Below are 11,869 nucleotides of genomic sequence, written 5' to 3' on the forward strand. Positions count from 1 at the left end.
ATTCCTTACCCAAAGCAGCAGTGGCAGCGCTGTAAACCGGCTGTTCGCAGCCAGCCCCGACAGGGCCTTTCCTCTACCGCATCCAAAGTGATGTGGCAGAGGAAAGGCAAGGCTTGCCACGAACAGCCTGTTTACAGCGCTGCCACTGCTGCTTTGGGTAAGGAATGGTGGGGTTGGCAGATCAGGACTGCTGCCACTGCGCTGAAACACTTCCCTGCTCGGTGCTTCCTCTGCTTGGCAGTTCCTCTCTGCTTGGCGGTTCTTCTACTGTGCATGCGGAGGCATGGAGTTTCAAGTGCGCATGCGCGGCTAGGGTTTTATTATTATAGATTAGGTGTGTTTTATAGAATCGTGCTTAGTGGCACTTAAAGTGGACTTAGGCGTCAATCGGCGTCCTAACCTTAGGCATACCCTATTTATGCCAGGGTAATCTTGGCCTAAATGGGTGCACCTGTTAGACGACTACATGCACCTACATCCAAAACAGGTGCCTACATGACAATCATGCCCACGATCCACCCCCTAACCACACCTACTTTCTGGTAGGCACCTTGGACTAGGCGCCTACCATTTAATTAAGTGCAATTAACATCAACTGTGAGTTAATTGCCAATTTTCGATGCCAATTAAACCATTTACAGTTAGGCCTAGATCAGCTAGGTGTGCCAATCTAGTCGCCAAATGTTAGACATCATTTATAGAATCGGAGTCCTTGTACGCAGATCTTTGATCTCTGTGCAAAACTGAGCACATAACTTTGGGCAACCTACACAGAATCCCCTCTAACAGCTCGATTCTGTAACAACATACCTAGGTGCCAACCACACGCCTATCTCTCTAGGCACCCTTGTGCTTTGTGCCTTGTGCACTGTTATAGAATACCCTCAGATCACTAAGCACCTGTTTCAGTTAATATCAATTAAGCCTCATAATTGTCAATTATCAGTGCCAATTAAACCTATTAACCAATTAAGTTAGATGCCTACATCGACTAGGCACACCAATGTAAGCAGCTAACTTTAAGTGGACTTTATAGAATTTGCCAGTAATTGCCTAAATCTAGGTGACTATTCAGCTGAAAACTTAGGATCCTATGTTTGGCTGAAAATAGGCACATATTTAGGAGTTTAAATTTAGGAACTCAGCTTTTTGACTATTGAGGCCATTTTTATCAGGACAAAATGGAATGAAATGTAATGGAAATTTTGGGATGAAATAGACAGGAAAATTCCAGTAAAAGTGCCTCTCACAATGCATTTGCAAATCCTCTTCCATTACTTTTTTGAATTGGATGCCTAGCAAATTTTGTCACTTTTCACCATACATGCAAATATGTTCCCATTAATGAAGATGAGAGCTTGCTAATACTGCCCCTAAAGAGGTCAAGTGGCACTTCTTTGCTTGGCTAGTATGCCATACCTCCTGTGCTTCCTCAGAAAATGCTTGCAGGATGTCTGTCTGCCTGGTGTAGTTTCCGTTGGTGTCCTGCAATCCCTGTAGGATGCGTTCCCTCAGGACTAGGACAGAGACTCGCAGCTGATGCCAGAGTAGCTGAACCGTATGGATGTCAACTATCACATTGACAGAATAGGACAACAGCTTGAGAGAGAATTCAGTCTCCAGTAAAGCATGGATCTGCTCGACGTGGTCTGAGATATCTTCACATATGTCCTGTGGCAAGAAAGAAAAAAGCCCTTAATCAAGGTCGTACACTTGACTCTGTGATTAGCTGCATTCTTATTTGTTTTACTCCTGAAAACTGTGTCCAGCAGATACAGTACGATAGCAGGACATAATTGTTTTTATTTTAGAAGTCCTAGTCACAATTTATGGATGCAAATAAGGCATTTACATGTATGGATCATGCATATGTGTACAATCTGATTCTAGATACAGGTATTTATTAGTGCTGCCCAATTCGCCGATTCAAATTGATTCACCGATTCACTTTCGTGAATCGATTCACATCGATTCGTTGTCCGAGACCTGACATACCTCTGAGGCGGCAGTGGATAGTCAGAAATGGCATAATTCTTAACGAGCTGCTCGTAGCCTGCTCCACCTTCCCTCTGCTGCGTCACTAATGATGTAGCAGAGGGAAGCCCTAGCGGGGCAAGCCGTGAGTAGCCCATTCAGAGTGATGCCGCTGCTGACCGTCCACTGCCACAGCTGCTGTAGGAGGCCTTGGAGGTATGTCAGGTCTCATGGTGGGAGAGTTGGTGGGGTGCTGCTGCACAGGGGGATGGGAGGGAAAGATGAAAACCTACTGCACAGGTGGATGGGAGGGTTGGAAAGCTGCTACACAGATGAATGGGTTAGATGGGAGGAAAGCTGCTGCTTAGGGGTATAGGAGGGGAGGAAAGGTGCTGCACATGGGGGGGAGAGAGGACAGAGGAAGAATTCTTGGGGTGGAGGAGAGGAAGAGAGAGGAGAGGTAGAAAGGGGTGAAAGGGATAAATCCTGCTTATGGTGGAGGGGAGGAAGACATGCATGGAGAAGAGAGAGGGAGAAATGTTGGGCATAGGGTGGAGGCCAGGAAGAGATGGTGCATGAGGAGATAGAAAGAAATGTTGCATATCATAATGGAAGAGAGGAAGGGCAAAATGCTGCATGGAGGGGAATAAACCCGCCAGGTCATTTGAAAAAAAACACAAACACCCAACTGGACAGGAAAAATGAATTAAATCAAATTGAAAAATCAATTCAATAGGCCAAATTGAATCAAATCAAAACATTTTTCCCTGAATCGGGCAGCACTAGTATTTACATGCATAAATTTTCACTATGGCCCCCTTTTATGAAACCGCATTAGACTTTTTTTATCGCCAGCTGTGACGGTATTAGCTCTGATGCTCACAGGAATTCTATGAGCTTTTATTGCTGCGGCCAGCGATAAAAAAGCCTAGCATGGCTTCATAAAAGGGGGGTATATGTAGTTGCATATTTAGTACTACTACTATTAATTATTTCTGTATGCAGCGCTGTACAGAGACACAAAAAAGACAGTCCCTTACAATCTTAACAGACAAGACAGATAACAGGATGCCAGGGTGGGGATACAGTAATGGGGATGGTTAATCTGCTGTCTAAGGTGGTGAGCAGTAGGAATTAGGGTTATGGATTGAAGGCTGTATCAAAAAGTTGGGTTTTCAGTCTGCTTTTAAACAAGGGAAGGGGCATGGTGGACAAACTCGGATAATTTATTCCAGGCGTACGGACAGGGCAGGATTAACAAGTAGGCCAAGTAGGCACGTGCCTAGGGCCTGAAATGGTCAGGGGGGCCCGATGAAGGAGGGCATGAACATTGTTTTTTCCAAACGGCGATGGACCCCTCTAGCATCGATCGGCAACGTGGGGCCCCTCCCCCGATCGGCAACGGGCCCTCCCCCCCCCCCCATCGACGGAAAGTAAGACAAGCAAGCAACGCAGGTAAGAAAGGCAACAGGAACTGTAATTGTGCAAGCGGTGCTGCTTGCCCAAAGCTTCCCTCTGACGCAGCTTCCTGTTTCCGCCTGGGCGCATGGTGGGGTGGGGCGGGGGACCCAGTGTACTCATGTGCCTAGGGGCCCTCGAATTAATCCTGCCCTGCGTATGGAGCAACTAGATGAAAGGGACAAAGTCTGGAAATGGCAGTGGAGGTAAAGGGTATAGCTAAGAGCAGGAATGGAGTTCTCTGGGATGTGCATAAGGAGAAAGAAGTAGAGAGGAGAGCTATTGAGGGACAGCAAAATGAACACACTTGTAGATTAGTAATAGGAATTTGAATTATATGTGAAGGCAAATAGGGAGCCAGTGAAGTGATTTAAGGAGAGGGGTAACATGAGTGTAGTGAGATTGGTAGAGGATGACTCATGCAACAGAGTTTGTAGGGGGAGAGGTGACAGTGGGAGACCAATTAGAAGTAGATTGCAGTAATCTAAATGTGAGGGTACGAGAGTGTGGACAAGGTTCCAGGTAGTGTGCTCAGAGAGGAAGGGGTGAATTTTTGTAATGTTGTAGAGACAGAAACGACAGGCCTTAGCAATTTGTTGGAAATGCATAGAAAATGAGAGGTTGGAATCGAAGACTACTCCAAGGTTATGAACAGAGGAGACTAGAACGATGACAGTATTATTTACAGAGACAGAGGGAAAGGAGCAGAGGGTTTAGGAGGAAAGAGGAACAGCTCAGTCTTGGACATGTTTGGTTTCAGATGATGGACATCCAGGCAGCATAAATTTTCACTATATGTAGATTGCATATATATCTGTATAATGAGTTAATTGTAAAACCGATATGACCTTTAAGTTCCCCCTGCCCTAACAAGGGCTTCTCTTGCTGTAATTGCATTGAATCAATAAATAAAAGATTAGATTAGATTGCAAAGGGGCATTGTCTGGGCAAGACTTGGACATAACCAAAATCTACATATGTATGCCCTATTTCAGAAAGGGAATGCACATGTATGTCCCAATATTTCAGCATCAGCAATTACAGCTGCTCTTTCATCATGTATTTTATTTTAAAGGTGTTCTTTTGTCTCAGGTGGAATTAAGCGAATTCGCCTCCTTAATTCTCTATTGCCTATTTACCCAAAATGAAAATAAGACTCTGTTGTTAATTAGCATTATGTATGCATATAGATTTGCAAAATAGGCCTACCCTTGTAACTTGTGTTAAGTCATGACATACCAACTCACATGTGTACCTTACAGAGTTCCTCCTGTGTTCCTCCTTAGTTTTTCCTGTGTAAAATGGCTGCTTCCATTGTGAGTACAGGCAAATACAGGTGTGCTCCTGCATGCATTTCAGAAGAGGCTCTATATGGACAGATCCTTTTCATAAATACTCTTAGAATTACACACGTCCCAACCTGGCCCATATCAGTACTGATTTCTAGGTTGTCTAAAATGGGGTTACTGTATGTACTCACCTCTGTTATTTATGAACAAGTTGAAAATCAACAGCTGAGCCTGGTTTGCTTGCATTCAAGTTCAAGTTTATTAACATTTGATATACCGCTTATTAAATATCTATGCGGTATACATGATTACAAAACTAAAATTAAAAGAGGACTACACTGTACATATGCAAGACTTTTACAAAAACTAGCAGAAATTATTTACATGTGGTTAATCAATACAAAAAAAGTAGAACAAGGAATTTAAAAATGCACTAGTCGAACTGATAAATCACTATTTATAGAGAGCAATGTAGTAACAGGTCACCTACTGTAAATTGAAAGTCCAAGTAGGCCCCTATTTTGAGGATGTTCTATAAAGACACAAAGGGAGCCCTCTACTACAGTGCAATAATCACTTAATTCAGGGATTAGGCTGTACTTTTAGTTCATGGTTGCACAAACTAATGCAATGGCCATAATAGCATGCACTGATTCCCTTGTTAAATGCATGGACATGGATTCTGCTTTGTAGTTGACTTATGGAGTTAACATATGCAGTTAACTTACTGTACATTAACAGTTACTTCAGCAGATAAAGTAGATTAATTAATGCCACTTGAATAGAAAGTATTACCGATTCTATAAATAGCACCGAGGAATGTAGTGCATAGTGCATGTCTATCGTGAGGTAGGCACCGTTTATAGAATCACACCTAGCAGTTCCTAAATTGAACTTATGCATCGGGAGGCATCAAAACCTTAGGCACGCCTTATTTATGCCAGGACTTTATTGGCCTAAATACCAGCATCTAAATTAGACACCTATATGCAAAACACACCCACAATCCACTCTTATCTACACCCACTTTCTGGTAGGTGCCTTGGACTAGGTGCCCTAGCTGAAAGTGGTAGGCGTCTACCACGTTTGGCGCCTAGAAAACAATTAATTTTAATTTAAGCCAATCATAAGGTGCTAATTCCTTGTTATCGGTATCGATTAAAATTATATCGGCTAGGTGCACCAATTTAAGCAAGCACAACTCCAGAATCTCCATGTGTGGATGAGATGATGGTATAAGGAGGTAGGAATTAGATTTGTTAGCAACTTGGCAAAATTTTGGGGAAGGGGGAGCCTATTTTTAAAAGATGAACTCCACCTTAATCAGGGTATAAGAAGGCTGTTAGTGCTCCCCTTTAAAAATGAGACAGAACAGCTTTTAAAACTTGGAAGGAATCTGACAATTCGTTAGGAGCACATGGCTCAGAATAACATATCATCAAGAGATACTGTCAAAATGTGAAAGTTAGAATATCCCAATAGAGAGATTATGAGAAAAGATGAAGTATCCCAGGAGTATTTAAATAAAGACCAGACAAAAATAAATTATTCTATATTACCTCATGTCAGCTGCTATGCAGGTTGCATACTCAATGAAAAAAAACCTAAAAACATATTTTAAAATGTCTGTTCACAAATGCCAAAAGTCTAAATATTAAGATGGAAGAGTTGAATGTATGGCAATAAATAAAGAGTTAGTCATAATAGGCTGCCATATCAGAGGCCTGGTGGAAAGGGCACAACCAATGGGGCACTGTGATCGCAGAGTACACATTATATCAAAATGACAGTGTGTAGGGTTACCATATTTGGGGCTGCAAAACTCCAGACACATGGTCCCACCCAGGTCCACCTTCAGTTCCACCCTGTTCCACCCCAGCCCCTCTCAGTTCAGCCTCCAGCCCCTGCCCCCACAAACCTCCTCTTTTCTTCCCCGATAAACTCCAACTGTGTCTGGAGAGCCTGGAGCATGTATGGATGCGTGTAACATCATCCGCGCATTTTCAGATGCCCTCCAGATGTGGCCAGAGCTCAGCGGGGTTTTCCAAAACCCAGATAAATCCAGGACCCTGGACAATCCTCTAAAAGAAGGACATGTCTGGATTTTCCCAGACGTCTGGTAACCCTAACTATGAATTAAATTGGTGAAGGGGTGGCACTATATGTTAAGGATAGCATAGAGTCAAACAAAATTTCTATCAGAAAAAAAATGTAATTTTGAATTTTTAAGGATGGAAAATCCATGAACTTTCGGTAGTGGGTTATCCAGGTACTACACTTCCACTTGTACAGAAACTTTATTACTTAACTCCACTCAAAAATACTGAGAATAATGTTTCTTTGAACGTTAAATTAAGATCTACATTGTTGGTCTCTTGTGTTTCTACAGAACAAAAGAATAATTATGAAACTACTATTGTGCTAGAGATATTAATTTTTATGTTGCTAAAGTCTTTCAGGCCCAGATTCACTAAAAGGTAGCGATTCAATCCTGTTGGCTGATTACTGGCCGATTTTGAAACAGCGATTCATTTACTACCAATCAGGGCCTTAGAACCCACCCTGTGCATCATATGATGCACAGGGGTGGGGCCTAACACCCGCATTCACACAGAGGAGCCCTACAGAGTAGGAGAGACTGAGCACCCCTCCTGCTCCCAACTTTTTGAGGTTTGGGGAGAGGAGGGGAGGAGAGTGGGGGTGGGCCTGGGCCCTGCCAATGGCAGTGGAGGTTTGCGATGGCAGGAGGGAGTTGGCATCCCTCCTGCCATATTCGTGCGGGATGATGGGAAGGGGCAGCATTGGGAATATTTTTAAAAAAATTTTTTTAAAAAGAGCATCGGCATCCCTCCTGCTTTTTTCTTCAGGGGGGGAGGAGAGCAGCGAGGCCGCATTTGTGTATGGGGGCATCCCTCCTGCAATTTGTGGGTTGGGGGGCAAATTTTTTTGACAGGCCTGCCTGTGTTTTATTAATTTTTTTGTGGGGCAGATATTTTGCATGTGTAATACACGCAAAATATCTGTGCCGTGGAAAAAAAATGGATAAAAAAAGACAGGCAGTCCTGTCAAAAAACCGGCAGATCTGTCGGTAACACAGTTACCAACAGGTCCGCAGCAGTCAGGTTTGACAATAGTAAAACCTGATTCAAAATAGCCAAGCAATTGTTAGTGAATCAATCACTTTGCTATTTTGCACGGGGGTTTACTAATTTGCATGGGAGGATCAGATCGGAGCAGTGAATGATCGGGACAGAGGTTAGTGAATCGGATCAGAGGGAAATTGGGTCACAAACCGATCGGTACACGATCGGTTTGCTTAGTGAATTTAGCCCTCAGTGTTTTTGGATGTGTCTAAAGGGACTCAACTTACGAGGCAATTCTTTGACTTTAAACATGTTTTGGCTATTAGTCACCTTTCAATTACATTTTCCCTGTAAATGTTTGGTTTCTTTACAAAATATTTGTTATGTTTTTTTATGAAACGTGTCAATTGAGATTTTTCCTTGATAGAAAAGGTATATCCTTTTACAGTGGCATAATAAAGGGGGGTGGCCCAACCAGGGCACCATCTTAGTGGAAGCGACAACACCTCTTCATCCTCCATGCCATGCTCATGCCCCCCTCGGTACCTCTTTAAATCTTCACCGGCATGAGCAATTTCTTTGGCCTGCTGCTCGCGTCGGCCTGGCTCCCCTCTGAAATCACTTCTGGGTCGCAGGGCCAGGAAATGGCATCAGAGGGAAAGCCAATGCCAACACGAGCAGCAGGCGAGAGAAGCTGCTCTTGCTGTCGAAGATTTAAAGAAGTTTGGGGGAGGAGGGCAGGCGTGAGTGTGGCATGGGGGAAACAGAAGGAGCGGGAGTGCCAATTTTCTGGGCACCTCCTACCCTTGCTATGCCACTGTTCTTTTGATTTATTTAGCTGGACTAAGGGGTTCTCTTATGTTAATTTAGGGCTATGATAATTAAGCTAGTGATTCTACTCCTTTTTTTTCTGTGCGGATTAACCTTGTTACTATTTCTAATATCCTAATTATTTGGATCAATTTTTGTCTTAATTGACTGTTTCCTGTGAAAGTTTATCTTTGGTTGAATTTCAGAAAAAAAAAAAAAAAAAGAAATTCCATGAATAATGGGGAAGAGCATAGTTAGTAGATGCATAATAATGTAGGTAGGGGTAGCCCCGTATCATATCTTTTGTAGACCTGAGGTCTGGCTAGGCCATAAACCATGATGATATTGTTTAGAAAAAAATGGTTCATGGCCTAACCAGGCCTCAGGCCTACAAAAGGTGTGATACAGGGGATACCCCTACAATACCATCAACCTGGAGAGGATGAAATGCAAATTGCTAAATAATTAATTCATTTCTAATTAAGAAGAAATTAAGAAGACTAACAAAACCGGAGACACAATAATAATGGGACCTTTCAATTACCATAAAACACATTTGTTCTATTCTCTTCTACCGAGGAAAAGGGCAGCAAAAGTGTCACATTCTAGTAGTGGAGAAAAAAAGACCTCACAATTCACCAGGGAGCTTAACATAACAGCCATAGCTGAAAGCAAGTAAGCTCATTCTTCATCACAGGTCAGGAAAAAAAACTCCACACTAAAAAAACAAAAGCCTTATATGCTCTACTTCCTGCAATTGCCTGGGGTAGATATTCAGCCAGCTGCAGTGAGAATTTTTTTAACTACACTGGGTGTTATTCCCAGATATTCCATGACATTCATGCCCAGGCACCTGCATGTTTATGCAGTATCAACAGGTCTGTGTACCATTGACATTGGGAAAATACATAAAGAGAAAATATTGATCGTGACAGTGTTTTTGGGTGTTATTTTGCTACAACAGACTTTGCTAGTCTTTTTAAGTCTAGGTATGTGAGAAAGAAAAAAATGAAAGGGATAATTAAAGTATGTGTGTTTGCAGCTGTTAACACATCAACTGCAACCAGGGCTATGCACATTTTGAGGTGGAAGAAAATACTCATTAATTAAAGATGTATTTTATTATCAGCTTTACACTAAAGGCCCACAGTTTACTTCAATTATGCTGAATTGCATCTGACAATAAACTGGATTTAAAAACATCTGTAGTGCAAATCAGCAGTGTGAATGTCTAGCAGCAAAAATTATCTTGGTGACAAACCGCAAGAGGGAATGGCAGTCATTGTGTACTGGTGAAAATTAGTGTGCTATTGGAACCCAAAGGGGAAATTCTGAAAATCTAAAAGCTCCAAGAAATGAAATTTGATGTGAACCAACACAGGTGCATGCGTTTCTCCTGATCTCTGAGCAATTCAGGTCAGAGGGCTAGAAAGTGGCAGAGAAGAGCTGCAGATTTCACTCAGGGTGACGGTGAGAAGCAGAAAGGGTCAGAGGGCTGGAAAATGGCAAAGAAAGATGCAGATTCCATCAGAAAGATAAGTTGTTGAGGTTTTACAATGAGAGTGATGACTAGAAATGAATGAAAACCAGAAAAACACTGCAGGGGTAGGCAATGCCAGTCCTCAAGAGCCGGAGCTAGGTCAGGTTTTCAGGACATCCACAATAAATATGCATGAGATAGATTTGTATCTTAAGGAGGCAGAGCATGCAAAATCCATCTCATATATATTCATTGTGGATATCCTGGCTTCAGCTCTCGAGGACTGGAATTGCCTACCCCTGGCATAGGGCAAAAAATGAATATTTCCTAGCTAAAATTACTGGAAAAAAAATCATATTTAATCAACTTTCTCCTTTTCAGGAAAAGACGAACACTATGCACCCAAACCAAACTGGCTTTAGACTCCATCACTTCACTGAGCTATCTTTGTTAGGACTCACCACTGTGATTAAACAATATCTAGATAACAGGAAATCTATTCTCTTAATCTCATTAGACTTGACAGCGGCCTTCAACACTGTCAATCATCATCTCCCGCTAATCAGGCTTCAGAAAGCAAGGATTTCAGGAATTGCTTTGGACTGGTTTATGTCGTACTTCTCCGACCATTCATACCAGGTCATCCTTGAAGACTCAGCATCCAAACCGTTCTCCTAAAGCTTCGGGGTCCCACAAGGATCTATCCTCTCTCCGCTCTTGTTTAACCTATTTCTATCGCCATTACTCACTCTAGCTCAGGGGTAGGCAATTCCGGTCCTTGAGAGCCACAGGCAGGTCAGGTTTTCAGGATATTCACAATGAATATGTATGAGATGGATTTGCATGCACTGCCTCCTTGAGATGCAAATTTATCTCATGTATATTTATTGTGGATATCCTGGAAATCTGACCTGCCTGTGGCTCTCAAGGACCAGAATTGCCTACCCCTGCTTTAGCTCAATCAATAGGTTTTACAATCTTTGCTTACGCTGATGACATCCGACTGATCCATCCCATTCACAATCTTGACACAAAAAAGCTCACGAAATTAATCAAAAACTAGACTTGATCAGCGATTGGCTCAATGATAATATGCTCTCTCTGAATATCCCAAAATCCAAGATCATGATCTTTCCCTGCAACAAAAAAATAAATATAAATGCCCTTATCTGCATAAGATCAACACCACTCAAAAAAGGACACCACGATCAAATTACTAGGCATAATCTTAGACGACAAAATATCCTATCACCAGCACATTAGCTCAGTAGTCCAAAAATGTTTTTATAAGTTAAAAATTATCTGTTCCATTTCAGGTCTTTTAGATCAAAAATCCATTAACACCCTCACTCACTCTCTAGTTATAACACATCTGAACTACTGTAATTCCCTTTACCATGGTATAAACCAAAAAGAAATCAGATGTCTTCAGATAATACAAAACACTGAGCATCAACTCATCAACAAGGCAAAAAAATATGATCATGTTACCCCACTCTTGAAATACGCTCACTGGTTGCCCATACCCCACCGCATCTCCTTTAAAATTTTACTTCTTATTTTCAAAACAAAACAAGAAAACATTCATCGACAGATTATTAATCCCTCACACAACATTGTGACTATTACGATCTTCCCAATAAAATCTCCTTTCAATTCCTTCACTACACCACATATTTTATGACACAACATGTAAAACAATCTTTTCTGCAGTAGCCCCTACTTTATGGAACGCTCTTCTTAGCTATATCAGAAATGAAACCTCCTTACCCATA

At 42.1% G+C, this 11,869-nt stretch overlaps 1 protein-coding gene across 1 annotated transcript in view; it reads right to left on the reverse strand.

Annotated features, from left to right (window-relative positions):
• The window catches only part of AKAP6 (A-kinase anchoring protein 6), a 629,015-nt gene extending 627,022 nt beyond the window's left edge, over nt 1-1,993 (reverse strand). Inside the window, exons 1-2 of the mRNA XM_033953244.1 lie at nt 1,949-1,993; nt 1,420-1,671 (exon numbers count right to left, since the gene is read on the reverse strand). Of these exons, the coding sequence (XP_033809135.1) occupies nt 1,420-1,671; nt 1,949-1,993 (297 nt within the window). The remainder of the gene's footprint in view (nt 1-1,419; nt 1,672-1,948) is intronic.
• Between the last annotated feature and the right edge of the window lie 9,876 nt (nt 1,994-11,869).

The sequence above is a fragment of the Geotrypetes seraphini genome, chromosome 7 (genome assembly GCF_902459505.1).
Source record: "Geotrypetes seraphini chromosome 7, aGeoSer1.1, whole genome shotgun sequence".
NCBI classification, from domain to species: Eukaryota; Metazoa; Chordata; class Amphibia; order Gymnophiona; family Dermophiidae; genus Geotrypetes; species Geotrypetes seraphini.